A 22187-nucleotide genomic window follows, 5' to 3' on the forward strand; every position below is an offset into this window, starting at 1 on the left:
ACAAAAGCAGCCACAGCCGTAGCGAGAGGTTTTATACCGCATGTGGCTACACATACTGGATGTGGCATGCCGGCTGCGGGAAACAATTTCCGTGTCGCCGATCCAGACAGCAGACTAGGCTGACGTTAAGCCCTGGGTGTTTTATGGTAGAGCTGGTCCCTCGCGTACAAATGGCTCTTTGCGAGGGAGCCAGCGTCCCACCAGTTCCCACTTAGAATCCTTCACATTCGCTGCTTACGTAGCGCGCAGCTTTAGGAGTGGTCCAGTGCCCATCGCAATCCCTGCAGATTCACTCACCGGGGCCATGTCTCGGCTCCAGCGGGAGAGAAGCAGTGGGGTTCCAAGGTTTCTATACCATGTGGTTCACAGGCATTAACTGATAAGCGGAGGCCGCCATTTGATTTTGGCATCGATTATTTCGTAAAGTTTTTACATTCACGTGTGTATTATTTCACTATATAAGCGTTTTTTGCTCTAAATCCGTAAGTAAAAATTTTACGTTAGCAAATCATCTGCATATAACTTAAAAGAATAAAAAATCTATTTTTCTCATTGTATAGAATTTTCAGTGTTTATGTTGAGTATTAATGTGATGGTGCTTTGAATGCTAATTAAGCAATTTGCAGGTAATTTTTCTCATTTGGCAAATTTGGAATGGTGCTGCTGGCACACATGGCCTCCTCTCAAATAACGTCGATTAACATCCGCTGTGAAGCAGACTGGTGCTTATTTATAATACACCCGAGTATCAACCAGGGCTTGAAATAAGAACCTCACCAAAAAGTGGCAAGTGCGCTACCGCTGGATCATTTCATCACCCCAAAAAGTAATCGATCCAATGCTTGATGAATGAACATAATTTGTACTAATTGATGACTCGATGCATCGTAACATGCCTGGTGGCTATAAAATGTCATACTAGGCAGGAGTACAACTGCTTATTCTAGAGCCGATTTATGTTTAGATTTCTGATACACAAGGAGAAAAGCCTAAATGCCCGACTATTCCAATAACAGCTGCCGGCCACCTTGTGGAACACAAATTCTGCAGAACCACATGGTATTATTTCGCAATTGCCACCGTATTAATGGAACCCTGCACTTCATAGCTTTTACTATTATACATGTTAACCCAAGAAAGCCGCACCGTGGAACGCAATAAAAACAAAAATTGTGCTAAACAATAGCATTGAGGCACCAGCGGTTCGCTAGGTAAGGCTCTTTTTGCAATGAATGTCACAGTTCCAAATCGTACAACCTGAATGGTACTGTGAAGCCGAATTCACAGGTTTGATTAAATACACTTCAAAAATAAGATCAATCTTAAAACAATAATAAGATAGCATGCATAAGAAAACCAAAGCACACTTATGTGGCCGCATTATCGTTGGAAGCCAATTTCGATAAGCATTTAACTTTACTTAAACAAGACAAAGCACTCGCAAAGCAACAGTTGCATGGCTCGAAAACGCTATATACGCAACAATATTCATTATTCGATTATTATTCAATTCTCTTTTTCAGTAAAAAAATATATACACTTCAGTAACTTTCCGTATAAGAGGGGAAAATACTGACCTTCGGTAGAACGTTGGTACTCGGTGGAACAATGTGGGAATAACCTGGATCGGTCGTTCCGCGTTATCACATTTACTCCTGTCCACCATGTGACCAGCCTTCAGGCCATGTGACCAACTCTCATGTAACCTGAGAGTAGCAGTTAAGAGTCCCGGTGCCTTTGGAAGTGCAAGCCCCCAGTTGCAAATATATGACCGGCCCGGCCAGCATAGTCTGCGATGTTCGCATTGCCTTAATCGCGACACGCATAAAGAAAGACAACACTATTCAATTACCATTAAGTGAGGAAAGCTCACGAAGTGCCTGTGTGTGAGTGCCGTGAATGAGTGCTGGCTTTGCCATTTGGTGTCGGGTGGGTGGAGGAGGCCGGTGCCTGTGGTGGTGGTGGGGGACAGTGCAGTTGTGCCGGATCGTGCAGGAGGCATCCCGGTGATGCAGTGCGTGGTCGGCGGCTGGCGGCCCCGTGGCCAGCGCCTGGTTAACTACGCCGGTGCAGGTAGTCCGCGGTCTCTGTGCTCCACAGTCGCTTGTTGGGGCTAGATCGAAGCGAGGCGGGGCTCTCGGGAGAATCGGAGCGCCACGGCGACAGAGGGGCGGCTGCGTGGACACACACAATCAGTCGCCGCCGTCCAACTCCCACGCGCTCACAAAGCCCTCGCACATGCGCCCATTGTTAATGTGAATGGAATTGCTCGCGGTTCGCACAACCGCTGGTGCCGTTACTCACCGGGGGAGTTGTTGTGGAGAGGAGACGCTCCACGTGGCAGGAAGGCCGGGTGCTGCACAGACTGCCCCGGTGCCACTATTGAGTAGTACACTAACACACACACACACACACAAACGACTTCATCTATTAAGGTTCGCACGGTGCACAAGGGAGTGGTGTTGCTGCTGTTACCACACAGCACCAGGTACTCATTTAAGGTCGAGTCGAATTAGAGGATGTGGAGAGAGTATCACACTTCCCACCAATGTTGCCCATAGCAGGAAATGGAACCCACATTTATGGGATTGTGGAGCTGTCGCAAACACTTTGCCACTCATTAATCCATGAATATAATGTAAAACGTGCACAAATTGACCTTTAAAACGACATTCAGGAGGCACGAAGTGTTACTCCCAGCTTTACTCATGCACACACTAGCTCCGCAAAACAGAACGCAACGCCAGAAACAAACGAGACAAACAAACAGAGCAGCTCCATTGTCCGCACGTTGCGATCTCACCGATGATGACGAGGGCAAAACTCAAGAGGATGAGGAAGAGGATGAGCAGGAAGTTCTGGTGGCCCTTCATCAGGTGCTGAAATGAGCCCTCACGAGCAGGCTCACTGGACACTGATGGAAACACAAAGACAAAGACCTCCCTGTATAGCCTCAACAGTCTTGTTGGGAAGAATGTCATTAGCGAGCACCTATTAACGGTGGCATGGCGCACGAGGTGGTGGAGCTGCAAGGACTCGAGTTTGAGAAATGCTGCACGTGGGATGAGCACTTGCCAAAGCTCATGTGAGCATGGAGGTTTACATTATTTGTCATCGTTTTTGACAGCGGTATGTTGAACTTCTTTTGCACCGTACATAGCCAACTGTGCTAATCGGAGGTGCAAAGCGGTCTTCAAATCTACTCGGAGAAAATGTGTAAAGTGACAGAATTAATATTTTAATAGATTTTGACAGCAGTTTTCCACGTCTGCTCAACAACCTCAACATCAGCAACCTCAACATTTTGCCAAGGACTTAAAAGGTATTATTCCAAACAGCTTACTACGTGTGATCAGCGCACATTCGCGATGGACCAGACCCACAAGATTTTGCGATAACGAATGCTCAAGACTTAGATGCCAGTTACCAATAGCTTCAACACAAACCTTCCATCTCAGCTTTCAAATTGTCAGAGGACCAATCGGAAACTCACATTCCGGTTAAACTACGTGTGGTGCTGCGGTGGAGGGCTCACGCGATGCCGCGGCTGTGGCGTCACCGGCGACCGCAAGGTGAACATGCAGCTCCTGCCGCTGCCCCGTGGCAGAGCAGCTCACGGAGACCACGGGGACAGCCTCGGACATCGGCCCTGCCGCCTCCTCCCCGTTGACGTGACGCAGGGCGGTGCTGTCGTCCGTCAGCTGCACTGAGAATTGCACCCAGTTGCCACCCAGGCTCCTGCGCTGCACCAGCACGAACGGCTTGTTGCTGCTCACCTAGGGCACGGCACCAACACAAAGAAGTAGTTAAGCCAAGCACCGCTGACTAGAATATCTTTGTTTACATTTGTCATCATCAGCTTCAAATGTCGCTTTTCTGACTGGGAAATTGATGATCGATGTTCAGTCACCATTTGTGTGCAACTGAGGCTACAAACTCCAAACCAGAGACTATGTAACTTTGTATTGCTCCAAACATAAACATGGGTGAGCGAGTGGGTAAGTGTAGCTGAAATTACCAATTCTCAGAGAAAGCAATCGAATGACTACACACTTCCCACTGAATCTCTTATGGTTGCTCTACATAATTTGAATACACATCAGCATTTGTTTAACAGCCTTTACTCTCCCAATGAGACTGTTGAAGTTGAAACTGGTCCAGGGTTTTCCAGCCTAACAACACAAACCACACGCGCGCACACAGCACCGGCGTGTCGAGCACGCGTTTTGTCGCGACGCTCCGGCATCACCTCCAGGTAGCGCAGCGCCTCCTCGGTGGCGTGCACGGTGAACATCGCTGCCGCATGTCGCCCGGAGAGTACCACCTCCCGCGGCTCCACGTAGAACGCAGGCAAGAACGGCACCACAGCCACGGCGGTGCCGTGGGCAGTCACGCCGCCCCCGCCGTCGTTGCCGCCATCGCAGCCCACGCCGTCGCCGCCGCAGGAAGCTTCGCGCACGGTCGCCCAGACGTGCACGCTTGTGGCGGCGACGCTCAGAGACTTCTGCTGTCCGGCGTCGGCGAGCGGCAACGGCGAGACGTCGCACGTGTAGTGCCCTGCGGTGCGGTCGTTTAACCCCACGAGCCTCCCGTCATTGCACGCTCGTCTTTGCATAGCAATGTGATGTACGATGATATGGACATCCATATACATTATCCTCATCATCAGCGACAAATCAATTTCGCTGCTGGATGAAGGCCCTGTTAAGGTGCCACCATCTCTCACGGTCCAATCATGGTCGTCCTTTCAAACGTGTTCCCTCCATTGGTTGCCACTTGGTTGCGATACTCGACTACTGGCCTTCATTCCTCCGAGCAGTGTTCACTGCCCAAGTCCACGTGTTAGATTACAGGAGTGCAGCCTCTAGCTTTTAACAAGCATTTAGAATCTAATGCACACGTTGACAGGACGACAATTTCCATTGCTATTTGCCAGTACAATCTCCCGTGTTTTCCTGCGGACATGTGTGTGCCACGTCCATCCATGTGATAAACACGTGTGTGTGTGTGTGCATCACATTTATGTGGTGTCCATGTTTCTGTCACGCACGTGTCTCGTCATACGTGTGCTACAGGTGCATACCGACGCCCCAGGGCCTCACCGTTGGCGACGTCGAACACGGGCGAGACGCTGAACGCCGCATGCGTTGTAACGTGCGTCACCTCGGGGTTGCTGAACTGCGTGTGACACTGGAGGTTGCTGGCCAAGGGCAGGGACATGCATGGCCTGTAGCTGGCTGGCACTGCACTGGCCTGTAGGTCAGAAACAAACACGGAAACACTCTGCGTTCAGCACTCGGAGGTAGCCAGCCGCAGGGCCATAGAGAGGTGGGGGTAGGTAGAAAGGTAGACTTAGAAAGAGTCGCGTGGGCCTCAGTTGAGGGCCTGGGTGGGGCCAGGTGGCTCAGGGAGTTTCATAAGGACTGCATCAGAGATGCTTGAGCCAGCACTGCCTAGATCCTGGGTTAGGATCCGAGTTCCAGCTATCCACTATTAAAGTCGGTTATGTAGAGCAGCTGACTGATGGTCTTAGTCACCGATTAGCATCATAAAAGAATTAGATTTTTACTTTCTTTGGCAAATTTTAGCTCTGGGGACTAAAACTAAAAAGTTTGGTTTGACTGCTTCGTCGTACAGGACACGCGAGTAGATGCACCATCTGATGTAGTAAACAAGTAATTTACGAGCCTAGGAAGTAGTTCCAGAGACCGGCCTTTAACATGGGGTGGTATTAGTGCATACAAATGTCTTTGTATTGTGATGACATGACGCTGATAAGTGGGAGAAAAAGAGCAATAACCAATAATATTTCATTACGGAATTTTGCAGTTATATATTTCTCCTTATATGTATTTTTCCAAACATTGAATGAGTGTTGGGACTGATAATAATAATCAAGAGGATTCATTTTGTTACCTTTCATGTTGCTTCCTCCTGACCCCAGCGTGACAGTCACCCTGACCCCCTCCGTCTTGGGCCAGTTGGTTAGAGCCATGGCGCCCAAGTACGTAGCCCTGATATTTTTCAAGGGCTGTACCACAACCTGGAGTGGGGGTGGGGGCAGTGAGGCATTTATTGATTTATTGGGTGTGTATACAATACAGTTGAGATGTATATTGCATCTGAAAGTGACCGCATCTCGAAATGCTGTACACCAAGGAGAGACGTGAGTTGTGAATTCGTGAGACAGGGGCATACTAATGGAAGCAGGTGTCTGTTCTGTGAGGGTAGGACTGGAGACACAAGAATTGATGGAGACGATCAGGCATAGGTAGAGGAGAAGAGGAAAGTCTTCAGTGTGGACATGAACAGAGATCTATCTAAAGTCTGCAGTGTAGATATGCAATGGAAGAGAGTTCCAGACAACTGACACAGCAGCACAGTAGGAGCACCCTCCCTTGGTTGAACAATGAGGGCAGTATTTCCAATTTCTTCAAACAGGGTAACCAAATGAACCTCAAAGTTGCTCTACAGATATTTACCAGGTAGTAAAAAAGCTAACGGTTACATAATCTTCATACATTATTGGAATTGCTAATAAATCTGCATCGTGTCCTCATTCCAGACAGTCGCTAGATGTGACCAACATTCATTACTATGACACAATGTTGCTGCAAGGAAAACCCAAAAGTGTCACCGGCTCTAGTGACAAATCGAAACACACTGAGGATTTTGCGACTGTGCATATTTGTTGGCATGAGAATGTTTCTCTGAACACTAAAATAACGAAAAATGTGTGTACATGTCCAAGGTGGTGCTTGCCTCGATGTAGGTCTTTATGAGGCCTGTGATCTCGTAGTAAATGTGGACCGTCCCAACGTCCTTAGCGACTGCAACTCCGGTGTGCGCGTCCACGAAGAGAAGCAACTCATCCGAAGAACTCCACACACCAGAGGAGCCTGCGGCAAGGTACAAAAATCGCACATCTTTCATCATCATCATCATCCATTGTACATAGAATGCAGAGTGAAGGATTACACCCATGCCGCAGCCATCCCTCAGGGTTCTGTCATGCTACAAATCATCTCTCTTCTGCACGTGAATTGATCTCATCGCTCCGGTTCACACTTCTTTCCATTGACCTATTTCTTAAGTCCCTTGGCTTTGACGCAGCAAGCCGAGGTGCCATCAAGAACACCAAAGCAGGCCACTCTGTCCTGCCACACTCCACTCTCCTCACAAGTCGAGCTAAAAAATCAGCTCCAGGTGGCTCCGAGAGCTAAATCCACATCAGAGATACTGAACCGGCTCAGCTGAGATCTTGGGTTCGGATCCAGATTTCAGCCGCTCATGATTAAAAACCAGGGTGTAGCAAGCTGTTAGTCGGAGCTAATGTGTGTGTTTAGGCTATTATAGTTCACGCGCACCTCACCCTACGTCAGAACATCCCCAGATATATGGAGTCGGAGCTCCTTCTTAAGTCACTTTCAAAAATGGGAACTTTAATACCTACCCACCCTCACCGGCAGAAAACACATTCGGCTCTGCGGTGTGTGGGAAGGGCGGCATGTCCCGGATCGGCCTATATGGACATCAGAGCATCCACTGGGGAAAGGCAGTAACCACCGTGGCGATGGGAGGGGTCGTTGATGCCGAAAGATGGAAGAAGCAACTCACCGTCCTGGGCCGTGAGAGCCGTCGACAAGCAAATGACGTCGCCAAGCGAGACGTCCGCCAGGCCATCGGCGGGCCCGATGGCGTGACCCACGGGCAGGGGCAGGAAGTCGGCCAGGCCCGGGATGTCAGGGTCCCACACCGAGAGAACGGTGGAGCCCAAGCCGCCCACCGCCGCCACGAACGTGTTGTTAGCCGAGCCGGGCCGCACCTGCGCCAGGTCGTCTCTGAGCACACGCGCAAGCACGAGAGCACGCACACACGCGTGTACGCGAGGCGCGTGTGCGGAGAGCATCACGCTCGAAAGTGGACACGTCTACATGGCGATCCATTTACAGACACCCCACTAAAATAACAGGCAGAAACCATACAGACAACAACATTTAAATACACGTCTCCCACTGATACAGTAAAACCTTGGATTGAGAGTAACTTGGTCTGCGAGTGTTTTGCAAGACGAGCAAACATTTTTAATAAATATTAATTTGATAAACGAGCGAGGTCTTGAAATACGAGTAGTACGTGTATACGCTTTGTCTGCCGAGCATCACGTGATCACAACTGATATACGAGTGCTTTGGATTATAAACACGTTTCCGGAACGAATTATGCTCGCGATCCAAGGTTTAACTGTATATATCGTTTAACACTCTCCTCTTCTGTAAGACACGGAGCCATCGCTTTCAAAATGCTCGATTGAATCACCTCTTGAGAAGAAAGCAAGTGGATCATGAAAATAAGTGAGATATTGGAGCATCAAGTTGTACACACTATGAATAAATTATTACCATAATTTTTAAATGAAGAGAAAAGCTAAACATCTAAGAATAGAAGTTTAAAAAACACAACCATTTGTGCACAAGCAAAAAACCCATCAGCAGTTCCTGCAGAAGTGCATTATGGTTATCTTGCATTAGATTGCCAATAGAATTTGAGCAAATGTGACCAATTGACAGCAGCAGTGATATATTGTTGTGGACTAGTTTGTCATAATTCTGACTCCTCAGTAGAGTAGTCACCAATGCTCACCAATGCAATGTCTGCCTCTAAGAACCATACATGTGGAGTCCTCACATCCCAAACATGGAGCCCATTATAGCTTGGCTAATGTCAACAAAAATATCGTTTGAATCAATTATTTCAGATTTGATCAATTTAGAACAGGGGTCCCCAACTCCCAGGCCGCGAACCGGTACCGGTCCGTGGCCTGTTAGGAACCGGGCCGCACAGCAGGAGGTGAGCGGCGGGTCCGCGCGTGGCCCGCCCGTTATTTTATTTACCACTTCCGTCCACTAAACCGGTCCCTGGTGCCAAAAAGGTTGGGGACCGCTGATTTCGAGGCATAGCGGGTCAAGTTGACCCCCGATCGGGTTTGTAGGTACTGGGCGGAAACCTCTCCCCTGCTTAGCAGCTGTTGTTGACTATGGCGGGCTGCTCACCTGTTGAGGGTGTAGCGTAGCGCGAGGCTGGCCGAGTGGAACACCTGCCCCGTGTTGTCGTGCAGGTGAGCGACGAGCGCCAACGAGGCCCCGAGCGGGAAGTACGGCAGTGGCTCGCGGCCCAGCGTGTAGAGCGGCAGCGCCACGCTCACGCGCACATATGCCACCGCCGCCACCTGCGGCACAACGGAAGCAACCCGTGTGCCACCCGGCAACAATAAACACCGGTCGACTCCAGAGATGAGTCAAACCAGGAGGTGTGGGATGATTTCAACCCCCCCCCCCCTCCATCTTGACGTGATTTCAGGTCACAATTCAGAGTCATGAATCCTGACTTAAAGCTTTCGTGACCGCATATTCTTTGGGTCTTTCAGTAAAGTCTTTCGGTAAAGTCACGTAGATAGGTTCAAAGACTTTACCGAAAGACCCAAAGAATAGTCATGAATCCGTTCAATATGTAGTCTTGTTTGTACCGTTTTGTCCAAATCTTTGTATTGTCTGTTGTGTATGTACTGTTCCCCTCTTATCTGAATGTTGTTATCGGAGTGGTGACATGACCCAGTGGCAGCCCGCTCGCCGCAATGTTGCAAAGGTTCACGGTTTTAATCCAGCGAACGCCCTGGTTATCACTGCGGGTGTACGAACCACAAATATACTACGTGTCGTGTGCTTCCTCGTGAGCATTAAAGATGCCATGACGTAATTTGCAAAAGTAGGCTATTGTGTGCCGGCATCATGACCAATATTTGAATAAATTGCCCACAAATTACTAATTTCAGATCATACATAACAGCAATTATCGCCCCACCCTGCAATATCATGGCAGGACCCTCCTGTTCTATCACTCTTGTTCTCGACTCTCATTGTTTGAAGTTTCGTGTTATTTGTGAACGTGTATATACCACACTCGTTTCAAAACAATTTTTTAAAATCAATCCTCTTTCTCTTGTTTCCCAAATGAATGTCCTCCCCACTGTATGGCATCTTGAGATGCCGTCAATAATATGTGCTTTGTAAATTCAAGCTGCACTCCACTCGGATTGGATATACGCAGCACAACAGCCGACTTCTTCCACTGCTGGCTTGCCGGCAACAAGGCCCCCACATACACGCACCCGTACACCGATGACCGCCGTCTGGTTGAGGCCGAAGGGCTCCTGGGCGGTGGCGGCGACGATGGCGACGCCGGTCGCAGCGCACGCCGTGACGAGTCCCTGCTCGTCCACCGAAACGACGGACCCGCCCAGGGGGCAGTCCAGCACGCGGTAGCTCACGCGAGACACCGCGTCCCTTTGGGCAAAAGGGGCAGAGGCGGCAGTGTGAGCGGACAAGTTAGCAGGAGAGTGGGGGGCACAGGCAGGGAGGTTTCTCTCTCTCTTCTTTTCATTGGGTTGTCACATGGCGGCTGACGATAAAGCTTAAGCAACGTCTTTCACTCCTTTCTGTGATCATGGCGACCGCCAAGATGTGATGTGGCCAAGCGGTAGCGCATTAATCGCTTGTTCGAATCCGGCAAGCCCACCTCGTTAATACTGTAGGTGCATTAATCATAAAATACTACGCGTCGTCTGCTTCACACTAGACGTTAGCGATCACGTGATGTTATTCGAAAAATGTGTAGGCCATTGTGTGCAGACAGCATAAACCATATTTTTACCAATTAGAAAAATCAGTTGTAAATTTCTCGATTTGGATAAACACACAAATTGTTGTCTCCTGCTATGGAAACTTGGCAGAACCTTCCTGAAAAAGTTGAGACCCACTGAGGCTTTCCCGAGTAAATAAATGCGATCAAAACAAGTTCAGCTTCATTTTTAAATCCTTTATATTAAGTTCGCTTGCTTGCTTGCTTGCCTACGACCGTGCAAATATTTCGGTCGTTTTTTAACCCACTTCCCGTGATCCAATCGAGCTGACATTTTCCACACAGACTCGTTGTGCGTGACAATTAATTTTCGTGAACATTTTTTTCCAAAATTTTACACTGTTAAGGGAATTTTTTAAAAATATTTAATTACCAATTGCTTAATGCTGGCAGACAATCATCTGACCCATAGGTGGCAGCCATCTCAAGCCAGAGGACGAGAGGACTCTAGCCGCCACGCATATAAAGAATTTAGAGTGAAAAACTTTGTTTTTACGGGTTAATTTTTTCATGGACTCCCTCTACTTCTTGCTCCTCACACATGGCAGTGCAAGGCCACGGATGGTAATGTTGGTCTAAATAATTTTTACCTGTCCAAACTAGAAGTCTGCATCTTTGTATATTTTACACCACAGTCGCTCGCTGGCCGAGCTTATTGTTAATGGTCTAATTTCAAAGGGCTGTCCAGTGTTTTTATTATTTTTATCATCATATGTACAAACAAGCATTCTAACGATCACACAAGCCCACGTTAACGTCTGCTGCAGTGACGGAGAACGTCAACGATCAGACACATGCCTGTTCGTGTGCAGGGGGAACGTGGCCTTTGGAGAGAGGAGCAGCTGGCGCGTGTCACCCTCCGGGTTTGTGATCTCCAGCTTCTCAAACACCTGGATCTGCACCTCGTCCGTCAGCTCCCGGACGCCGCCCTCAAACTGGCCAGCCTTGGGGTCTGTGGCCCTCACAGTCACCTTGAGTACGACGCGGCCCTGGGCGCGGCCCCGCAGAACCAGCGAGAAGCTGTGCCGTTCCGAAAGCTGCAGCGATGCCTGCACGCACGCAGGCAAAAGGCGCAAAGGTAAAGGTGCAGCCCTACAATTAGCTGCTCACACCAATGCTGGTGGAAGGCCTCCAGTAAAGGGAGTGCTATATGGAGATGGGAGTTGAAACAATGGACATTTTTATTAATACTGCCCCCACCTCTGTCCACCCAGCTTTAGAGAGCGCTAGAGGGTATTGGAAATACTCTTCCACATTGGTCAGAGGTCTTTGAAGAAGTGAGAGTACCCACAATTTTACTCCACCACACGCGATTTGCCAATTGACTAACTGCGGTGAACCCATTGACACTGCTGAGTGGAGAGGCGGAAGGGCGATTTAAGAAACTTACACCATTGCTTCAACTGCCGTGTCGGGAGAACGAACTGGTGACCTCTGGAATGCAGTTCAGTCTTCTGCGAACAATTTCACAATGGCAGCACGTATTGTGTTTCAATCACGTGTAAACCATCATTAATTTGCTGCAAACATCTTGATAGAGGACCGCAGAGTTTGGGCAACTGTTAGTGGCAGTTCATCACCTGGCTGCTGTCTTCCTACTTGTCTGCAGTCCCAAGAGCCTTCGGGTGCAATGAAAAATGTGCGGTGCGTTCCAAGGCTAAATATTTATTATCATTATTCTTATGATCGTCTGCTCTTCTCTACACAATTTCCAGTGTACTCTTGTGATCACACTGTCCGGTGTGCTCCCATGTACGCGCAGTCTCGCGTACTCTTATACCTCCGAGTGGCGGCCACGTAGTTCCAGCACGTCGCGCTTGCTGACGCTCCAGTGGAAGGTGAATGCTGGACGGATGCTGCCGAACGAGAAGGGGGTCTGCCCGCTCCCCTGCCCCGTCACGTACACCGGCATCTGCGGGTGGCGAAGGACAGTCGAAGGAAGCAACCAAACTTAAACATGCAATGCTGCCTAATGTTAGATTCAACTAATCATGTGGGTAACAACAATCAAGCAACTTCATTTGGTATACGTTGAAATGGCTTCAAGCAACCACTTAGTGCTAGCAACAGTAGCTGAAGCACCCAACATTACAACCAAGCAAACCCCTCCGCTTATCAGCACGAGGTATATACCAGCCGAGGAAATAAACAAGGACACTCCTTCACTTTTCAACACGAGGGAGGCCAATAGAGTACCATGATGCCCCCACGCTGCACGACTAAAGTTGGAGCCCACTCACCAGTGAGCCAGTCATGATGCGAGTGAGCGGCACGTGGATGCGCACACCGCGCAGGGGAACCACCTCCACGTCAACTGCGTCCTGCAGTGGAAGACAGTACCCAGGTGACAGGGGAGCACATTAACTCTTTAACTCCACCCTCCGATTAAAGAGAAACGGTCCTGGGGTAAAAAAAAAACAACGCAGCTCTCAACTGTGAAGACGTGCATGCCAATGGAATCTCAACAAGTAAAATGTAAGTGTGTAAATAACCACTGGCTGGTACTCATCTCTTGTCGCTGATCCTGAAACCGTAGAGAAAATTCCACATTGCTTCGGGCAAGGACCGTTTATGCAAATCAAGACACTGTTAAATTACTGCTGTACGCTTGATGAAGGTGTGTAGCAAAACATGGTCAGCCACTGTGGTTCTTAAAACTGTACATGTTTAATTATGGCTCTAGTTCAATGTATGCATTGAGAGAGATTATCACACACTCGGCTCGGCTATGTCGGTGTTGCGACAGAGCAGGTATCTCACATTTGGAAGACTCAAATAATTTCACAACTGAACTCAACATTCCTCTAGGGTCGATAAAACAAGCGTGCCTTTGTGGGAAGTAAACGGTGGTTGTGCTAAGGACAGAATGACCTCGTACGACTCGTCACCAAGATCTTCGGGACCAGCAGTGGCAAGGAGCACCCATCACCGCTTGTATGGGGCGCAGACACTTTAACACGAGGCCACAGGCACCACCGTTCGGGACTGGGTCCCGGCACAGCAGGGCGTACCTGTGAGAAGACGACAACCTTCCGCATGTCGGGATCGGTGGCCTGGATGGAGCCGAGCAAGCGCGTGGTGCCCAAGGTCTCCGCCGTGACGTGGCCTGCCGAGCCAACGCGCGCCACTGTGCCGTTCTCCAGTCTGAACACCAGGTTTGACTGAGGTTGGGGTCCACCCTCTGACATCACCTGCACGAGACGAGCAGCGGAGAAGGTGGCACAATTTCATCAGCAACCCGAGACTGAAGGTAGTGTAATTATACCACCCTTGCCGTCAGATGCTCCACCATCTCATTTACTCTGTAGTCTCAATCTAAAGCCTTCATATTATAGAGTATAAAAATATTGCTCTCAGGAGCTGAGTGTGTTTCAATTCCAAATGTAACCTCAAGCCTTGACTTGAATAAAATCGAGTTTGTGCCCTGTGGCGGTATCCTGCGAAACCTCCTCACCTGCATCTTGGCTCCAATCAGCAGCACCAGCTTGCGTGGGGACAGCTTGAACGGAGGAAACACCTGTGTAGTCAGTCACAAACACAGAACATACTTAAAAGACGCTCAATGTCGCACTACTGTCGGCATGGGTGGTTCACTATGAGGGCACTTTAAGAAGCAGGGCGGAGGCTGCGTTTAGAGGTAGAGACAAACGGGTGCCGGACCAGTGGGGACAGGTGCCACAGGTGTAATGAGCGCCCCTTACCTGTATCTCCCTGGGCATGGCGTTGATCTTGCGGCCAGTGCGATCCCGAGCCGATGCGGTGAGCGTGGTCTGCCCCACCGCCAGCCCATGTACCAGGTACGCCGCCGACACGTCATCAGGGGCCTCCAGCAAGGGTCTGGGGGTGAGGTCAGTGCAAAAACATCTCAATCTTGGGGAGCAGTAGTGTAGCGGTTAGCGCGCTGCACTACGGACCCGGCGACCCGAGTTCGATTCCCGCTCACGGCCAATACCATTGACAATTATCTGAACCGGTCATGGGCCTCCCCTAGGTCGAGTCAGCCTCAAATAAGTACCCGGTGTGGCGTATAAACATCACCAATGGGGAGACAAAGGCGGTCAGGCGTGGTGCTGGCCACCCACCCCTCATGTGTTGTGCCGGCCTTCATATGTGCTCGCTAACAGGACTTGCCCGAACAGTCTGTTCAGGCTATAAGGAGGGTCTTTGTTTCAATCTTGTGCATCCACACCTGCGTGGGTGCGTGCGCAATCCTATCAAAGGGAATTGAGATTTAACAGTGGAATCGTGGGATTCAAACAAGATTGCAGCAAGAAAGTGCGTTTGTGCATGCGTGTGTGTGTGTTTTTTTGCTCACTCCAAATTCAGGATATTCGAGGCAGATGTCAGCTTGAGCCCCATGTGACGGAGAAACTGGGTCAGGAAGGGCTTCCGCTGGTGATCCAGGACCCGCACGTATGCACGAACCGCCTTGCCGATCTCCACCTTCCCGTGCCGAGCAAAGGCAACACATCGACAGTGGCTCGCGAAGCAACAATAACAATGGACCTCCTTACTCATGGCCGAGGAGGACTTCTTTGGCGGGTTCACACATCAACACATACTCCAGTCACTTCTGTCACTACAAGAGGCCCTTACATTCATACAAGTGACCGAGGGTGCTACAATTGTAAATCCAGTATTGTCAGGTTTTGAATATTCCCCCTCTAGAACCCGAGTAGTATGGCTAGGATGTTTGCAGTGATGGATAAATAATGTTTGAGGGCCGTTTTAAAGTGGTAGGCCTCACGTGGCCTTGGGCCGCTTTAAATTAAATCATGGAACGCATATGGCCCATGGGCCGTAGGATTCCCCACCACTTGACTAAAGCTACGGAAGTGATAGAAATGTTCAAAATCTGTCGATGTTACATTAACACCAAGTAGTGAGCAACTGCGATAGATCTTCTTGGTCATCATGGCGGCACCTTGTCGAGGACGTCGATGAGGAGCTCTTGAATGTTGGAGACTCGGACCTCGGCACGGGCGGACGACGGCAAAGCCAGGCACAGGTCGAGCACCAGCAGGGACAGAGTGCCGGGCTGTAGGGGCACCACCTGGCATTGCCAAACGGGCACAATGGGGAGGGGTAAAGTGAGATGAGAGAGGGCCATCAGCAAAGGGTAGGGCTTGGGGGGGGGGGGGAGGCAACGAGAGGGAGTAAGGTCTGAATAAAGCCGAATGGGCAACACAAAAACAAACACTGGCCTCTCCCTGCACCAGCAGGGGACAGCACCATCCATTGACAGAAACCACTGTGTGGGCGAAGTTAGATAAGTGGCACAACGTGCGTTAGCTGTGAGGAACTATTTTAGGTAACCTAATCATTTTAGGCTCCCTAAAATGAATGTATGCATCGCTTCACCCATCATATATGTTCATCAACAGCCCCACCACATAAGGTTGGATGATGGGTGAAGGATACACAATGCAGTACCATACAGATGTGCGCTGGAGGAATCCCCCCCCCCCAAAAAAAACTCCACACCGTCCACCTGTGACGTCTCAATAAATGTGTGGTTAAACAGAGGTGCTATCCCAACACTCGGGTGTGAGAGCAGGGGTGCAACCGAGCGGAAACCCCCGTGGTGGTGTGCATTGCCGGGCAGCGCACACCCTCACCTCCAGCTCGCCCTGGGCTCTCTGGTACACCACTGAGCACACATCACACACCTGCAGTCGACAAGGTGAGGGGTGGTGGCATGGGCGACACCGAGAAGCAGCGAAAACAGCGCTCGCCGTTGCCTTAGCGCCGGCATGAGATCAACAGCAGCGGTGCACACGCACGGCAAGGGATGGATCCGATGAAAGTTTGGAATGTGAGGAACATGAGTTCTTGAGAAGAGAATATGGACTCTGAAAATAATGGGAGCCAGACTTGACACAGGGATGCATGTGGTATCCAGTGCAAACACAAGTTTACCACAGTAGTTCAGTAGATTAAGACATTCTTTCAAACTGAAGTAGTCAATCAATCCCTGACCTTTAGTTGAATATGAACTCAGATAACAAATAGATATTGTCTCACAAGACACACACTCAATGGCGGAGCCAGGATTTTCAGGTAGGGGGGGGGGCAACCCCTCCAGAAATGAAAAATGACAGGAGTTGTTAGTAAGTAAGGACTTGTCCCTTGCTTTTTATTCGACGCATGTGCGGCGATGGCGCAGCCATCGATCGAGGGTCGAATTCTAACCGTCTGTGATTGGCAGTCGTGTACTGTGTACGCAACTGGGGCACAACTATGCGAGTCACTTATGACTGCTTTGCCGTTACTTATTGCCAATTATGGACTCTATTGTCCTATCATCTCATAGAGTCCCTGGCACATAATAATATGCTACACAGTGGCAGTGGGGGTCGCAAAATGCCGATTTATTACTAATAAACCCCAATTATCGAAATTTGGGATTTCGATCGGATGATTTGGGGAGCACGGGCCACCCCACACCCCCCCCCCCCCCCACTGGCTTTGCCAGTGCACACACCTAGGTTATGTGTGTCCTGGGCTCTCTGACACAGGTTTGAATGTTGTAGTGACGTCAATTGCGCCATAAAAGTATTTTTGTGACATCACTACAGCACTGTAATTATGCTTCTGACCTTAAAGTATTTTTTTATGAAAGTTTGTGGGTGTTGCATATTTATTTATTCCCAGGTGAAAGTTCACTGAGCAAAAGTCTCTGGCAACAGAGGACCAACAAAGTCCTTGCACACAACAGTGAAATGTCACAAAGCGAACTGATAGTGGTCAGCCTTACACACACCTGCACAGCGTTGTTGACATCCTGGTGATTTATCTGCATGACGTCGTTGCCGCTGGCGTTGACGTGAAAGAACCCCGAACCTTCGCTCAGCGTTAGTGTCACCTAAGAGGGGATGAGTCGCACACAACAACAGCTGCCATTCGCAAAATCACCGCAGCGCTTGTGCAAGGCTAGGTCCACTTTTAGGTTGAGCAAAGTGTCGGTGGGACATGCATGCAGGATGCATGAGGGTCAATTGCCAAGACAGGCATTAGAGTAGTGTCTACATATCCAGCGACCAAGAGGAAGACCTAAGACCAGATGGTGGTATGATACTGTCAGGGCAGATATTGTTTACTGTACGGCAGCTGCGGGAACTGGCGGAGGGTAGAAACTTTGCCGAGGTGAGATGGCATTAACGGCTGTGGCCACGACGACATCTTGAAGTGTCAAAGGCTCGCCACGAGTCGAGTAATCAAGTGAACCAACTGACTAATCGTCCCAGCTATAGGCAGGAGTTTACAGACAAGGAGTGCCATGAGACTGGGCTCCACCTTGGCTTCAGGATGGTTGAAGATGGTGAGGTTGTTCGGGGAGATGCTGACGTCCTCCACGAGGAGCAGCTCGATGGAGGCCGAGACGGTCGGCAGTGTTAGGTCCTGCGGGTCGCGCACGCGCGTTTACGTTAACACGCGTCACACACGTGTGTGTGCAATATAGCGACGTTCAGGACAAACGGCCCACAAAGCGCTTAACGATACACACCACAATAAATAAGTACAAAAAAGACGAAGATATTCATAAACTCAAATAAATACATATCATTGTTAATAAACAAGTAGGCATGTAAATATTCTCCAAAAACCACAGAAATCTGAATAATTTTTACGAGTTTCTGGTCAAGAAATATTTTCTGTCTCTTTAGTAGTCTGTTATGCCTTGCTTATTCCATTAACTTTAAGGTAACATTTACAAGTGGGTTTGTAAAAATCCTAAATGCCTAAAAACGCGAAGCATAGCATCTTGAGCAGAACAATTGAAGTTAATTGGTGAATGGATGAGTCGTTAAGTGCCCAGCGATAAACATCCCAAAGTCACAAGACTACACAGACAACCCCTATCGAGAGCCACGCATGAACATGTACAGGGGACGTGTAGTTTTCCAAGGCACGGTTAAATTCAACCGCTGTGAAAGGAGGTGCCGTGAGTTTCATTTATTTTTTCTGTGCGAGCAGCCGACCTCTTTCCGAGCGAGGGTCTCCCGCAGGAGGTGGTCCGAGTACGTGCTGGCGGAGACCTTGATGGTGACGGTCCCTTTCTTACGGTGGGTAGTCACTCGCTGCACACCTGTGGAGACGAGACTCGTGAACGTCCACTCCCATCAGCTCGTTGCCGCCACCGCGTCAAAGCCAAAACCCTCTCCGGTGTGCATGTGATTAAAGTGTGCAAGCTCTCAAGTACACAGAAGGGACTTTTGCATCGAAAAAGGGAACAGTGGACGATAATCATCCAGCATCATGACTATGATTACTCACCAATTACCAAAACGTGACTATGACGAAACAAAAATGACTAGGTTGACAGAAGACCCAGACTAAGATCATGTAGTAACATTGTTAGATTGCAGTGCACTGAGGAATACCAAACACACTATTGGCTATGTATGTTCACCGATTAGCTGGGGGGGGGGCGGAATGCACGCCCCTCACACCAACATTTAATAACTAACAGTGGTCTATACGTTCGACTACTTTAGTCGGTTAGACTAAGAGAGGAACAAAATGTACAAACTAAGACTTGACTAAACTATGACTATATTGCAACTGCATGGGAATCGAGAGGGCGTCCCATGCTGACCAACAAAGAGGTCCTCTAAGCCAGGGAGAAAGGGTGGCCCCACGGCCCGTGGTGTGGGCCTCACTGTATGCGAGGGCGTGGCCAGTGCCGTGCTGCTGCTGGTCCTCATGGAAATGGAGCAACGTGGAGGACTCGGGGAAGGAGGCGAGGTTCTCGTCCGAGGAGAACCACTCCACCGCCAGCGAGCTGAAGTTGTCAAAGTGCTCGCCCTGCTGGTCCAGCGCCACCAGCAGCAGCTGCGCGTCGCGGTGGTTGGACATGGGCACCTAGTGGAGGAGGCGGGGGCAGCAATTGCAAACATCATTATAATCATCCATTACTGTTTCCCACCTGTAGCAGGGCGGACCTGGTAACCATACTCATCCAAAATAATTTTTCCCCCACTCTCCACTTTTCTTCTAAGGCCCTCTAATCTTCCTCTCAGGTTTCCTTGTAATTCCTTACCCTCCGACATTTTCTAGGGCCTGCCTCTCCGGGCCTCCTACCATCCATTTGCAGTTCAAACAACCGTGATAGCAAATGCAACTTAATGGATTGTTATAACGTCAAGATGCAACTGCAACTCAAGGCGGTGGACAAAACAGTGTGCATCATTTCACTGACAAAAGCAGTCAGCCTTAGGCAGACAGATAGAGGAAGCTCTTGAGCCTGGATTTGAACAGCCGGAAGGAAGCCAACAGTGCAGATGGCTGGAAGATGACTGCTACAGACTGTGATGCAAAACAACAACAATCATACACAGGAAGGAAGCACTCACCAGCTGCCGCTTCTGCTGGGTGAGTGGGCATGGACGGCCTGTGGACGTGGGCAAGTAGACGGGCGTCAGGCTGAGTGAAGCGGGGCGCGCGCACACAAAGCGCGTGCGCGTCCACTCCTCCGCGGGCAGCGGGTTAGATGCACTCTCGTGGTTCCCCACCGTCAGCGTGAGCGCCTGCATGCGGCGAGCGTCAGGGGGCACACAGGGAGGGGGTAACTTGGTAAACGATGATCGTCTGCAGTCAGAGTTGAGTTTGAGTGAAGCAGTGTAATTGACTAGGGGTGAATGTAAGCAGGGGTGGAGAACTTGCAGCACGTGGGCCCACTGCTTTATTTCCAAAAGACGAACGGTATTATCCTGTAGAGATTAAGCTACACTACGACCTACAGCCACAATATTTTCGACCTAGCAGTGCTGTGTTTCTAATTTCAGTGTCAATTCTGTCATTACACAGGAACCTATCTATACTCGGCCAAAACGCACATTATTTTCATGTTAAGGCGTATATTAATGTATCGCCCGCAAAAAGGCATCTGAAAGTCAAATTTGGCACTTGGTAAGGAAAATGTTCCCTTCCCAACATTAAGAATATATTCAATTGGAATCAGAATGCAAATTTCTATCATAGTGTGCCTGACTGTAACTTTAAAACCTTAATATGTCACAACAATGTTTCATTAGAGCAGAGCATTTGCAAAGGATTCTCAATAAACCATGAGCCTGGCACCAATTTGGCAGTGCATTTGCCCCCCTTCATAACAGTTGCCGTCACCAGCCCCACCTGTTCTCCGAGCGCGGTGCACAACACCCTGAAGGTGTGGCGCTGGTGCCACTTCTGCTCGCCGTGGCCCAGTGCGTGCTTCGTGACAAGGTCCTCGTTCTGAGCGTCCAGTCGCGCATAGAACTTGGATGGCTCCAGCACCCAGGGCCGGGGCCCACCCTCAAACACCACCTCCTTGGAGGCCCCCAGAGTGACTAGGGCCACGGAGATCGGGTCCACCACCTGGGGTAGGAGGGGGACAGCCCCGGGAAAAAAGTTTTGTTTTACGCAATATCGGTCATCTTAAGGTTATCATGGCTACGACATATGAATACCTAAAAAAAAGGGACATTGTTATTATGATGAAAAATAATAATAAATTCCAGACTTTGTACATCCATACTCTTTGGTTCTTTCGGTAAAGTCAGGTAGGTATAAAGAAAGAACCAAAGAGTATGGATTCCTGCAGTCACGAAAGCTTCAAATCTAGATTTGTAAATCCAATCTGGTTTAAAGGCTCCCCCATGCCATGTCGGTTATATGGGATGTTTAACCATACTTTACCATGCTGTTCAGTGTGGGTTTATGAAGTGCAGGGCGTCTAGGACCGATTCTGATATCACTAGCCATTGATGGCAGCTACAGCCATGAATCAAACTCGGGTCATCGAGTCCGTAGTGTAGTACATGAACCATTGTGCCACCACTTCTCCCACCATTATCATAAAAATTATCTTACACCTCAAAACGGGCATCGTCAATTGGAAGGGGGCAGCTCACCTTCAGCGGCAAGTAAGCGGCGATGGTGATGGAGTCGTGGAGATGAGTGGTGCCATGCGTGTAGGAGATGCTGATGGTCGTGTGTCCAGCCGAGAGGGCACGCACACGCACCGTCATGCAGGAGCCATTACCCGGAGGCAGGTTTCCTGGGATGGGGAAACGAGTAGACGTGTGCTCAGCCAACAACTTTGGAGTATGAACGTGACCGAAGGCACCAAGACCAAATCACCCGGAATGCACCCAATCCCGTCAGATCTCAGAAGCTGTAATGCAGCAAGATACAAAGTGTGTCGAGATGGCGAGGTGGTTCAGAGATCAGATCGCCGAGCCGACTCAAATCCAGGTGGCTGCGTGTGAGTTAACAGGCTTCTCAACAAGTGGAGTGAGCTTTGCCCAGTCACAAAAAAAACATCGCTAAAATTTAGTTTTTTTACTTAATTCAGATAAATTCCAGCTCTGACAGTTAAATTATTGCTTTTATTGGCATGCAACAAACACTACTCTCATATGTAGACCAGTGGTCACTTGAAGTGATCATAGGAGGTAGCTCAAGTGATATCCGTTTGCGTTGGCTATTCTGCAACACTGAGCGAA

At 49.4% G+C, this 22187-nt stretch overlaps 1 protein-coding gene across 1 annotated transcript in view; it reads right to left on the minus strand.

The window, feature by feature from the left end:
• Positions 1-1970: 1970 nt before the first annotated feature.
• Positions 1971-22187, minus strand: part of NUP210 (nucleoporin 210) — a 35848-nt gene continuing 15631 nt past the window's right edge. Inside the window, 27 exon segments of the mRNA XM_061566890.1 lie at positions 1971-2174; positions 2305-2394; positions 2804-2914; positions 3536-3776; positions 4250-4557; positions 5103-5214; positions 5216-5253; positions 5917-6043; positions 6763-6899; positions 7618-7841; positions 9054-9229; positions 10169-10343; positions 11497-11747; positions 12479-12610; positions 12939-13019; positions 13710-13889; positions 14153-14215; positions 14400-14535; positions 15014-15141; positions 15623-15751; positions 17462-17563; positions 17995-18099; positions 18681-18787; positions 19362-19563; positions 20055-20228; positions 20836-21057; positions 21594-21739. Coding sequence (XP_061422874.1) covers positions 2056-2174; positions 2305-2394; positions 2804-2914; positions 3536-3776; positions 4250-4557; positions 5103-5214; positions 5216-5253; positions 5917-6043; positions 6763-6899; positions 7618-7841; positions 9054-9229; positions 10169-10343; positions 11497-11747; positions 12479-12610; positions 12939-13019; positions 13710-13889; positions 14153-14215; positions 14400-14535; positions 15014-15141; positions 15623-15751; positions 17462-17563; positions 17995-18099; positions 18681-18787; positions 19362-19563; positions 20055-20228; positions 20836-21057; positions 21594-21739 — 4016 coding nt within the window. The 3' untranslated portion in view covers positions 1971-2055.

The sequence above is a fragment of the Lethenteron reissneri genome, chromosome 38 (assembly GCF_015708825.2).
Source record: "Lethenteron reissneri isolate LAM-NWPU_2019-01 chromosome 38, ASM1570882v1, whole genome shotgun sequence".
NCBI classification, from domain to species: domain Eukaryota; kingdom Metazoa; phylum Chordata; class Hyperoartia; order Petromyzontiformes; family Petromyzontidae; genus Lethenteron; species Lethenteron reissneri.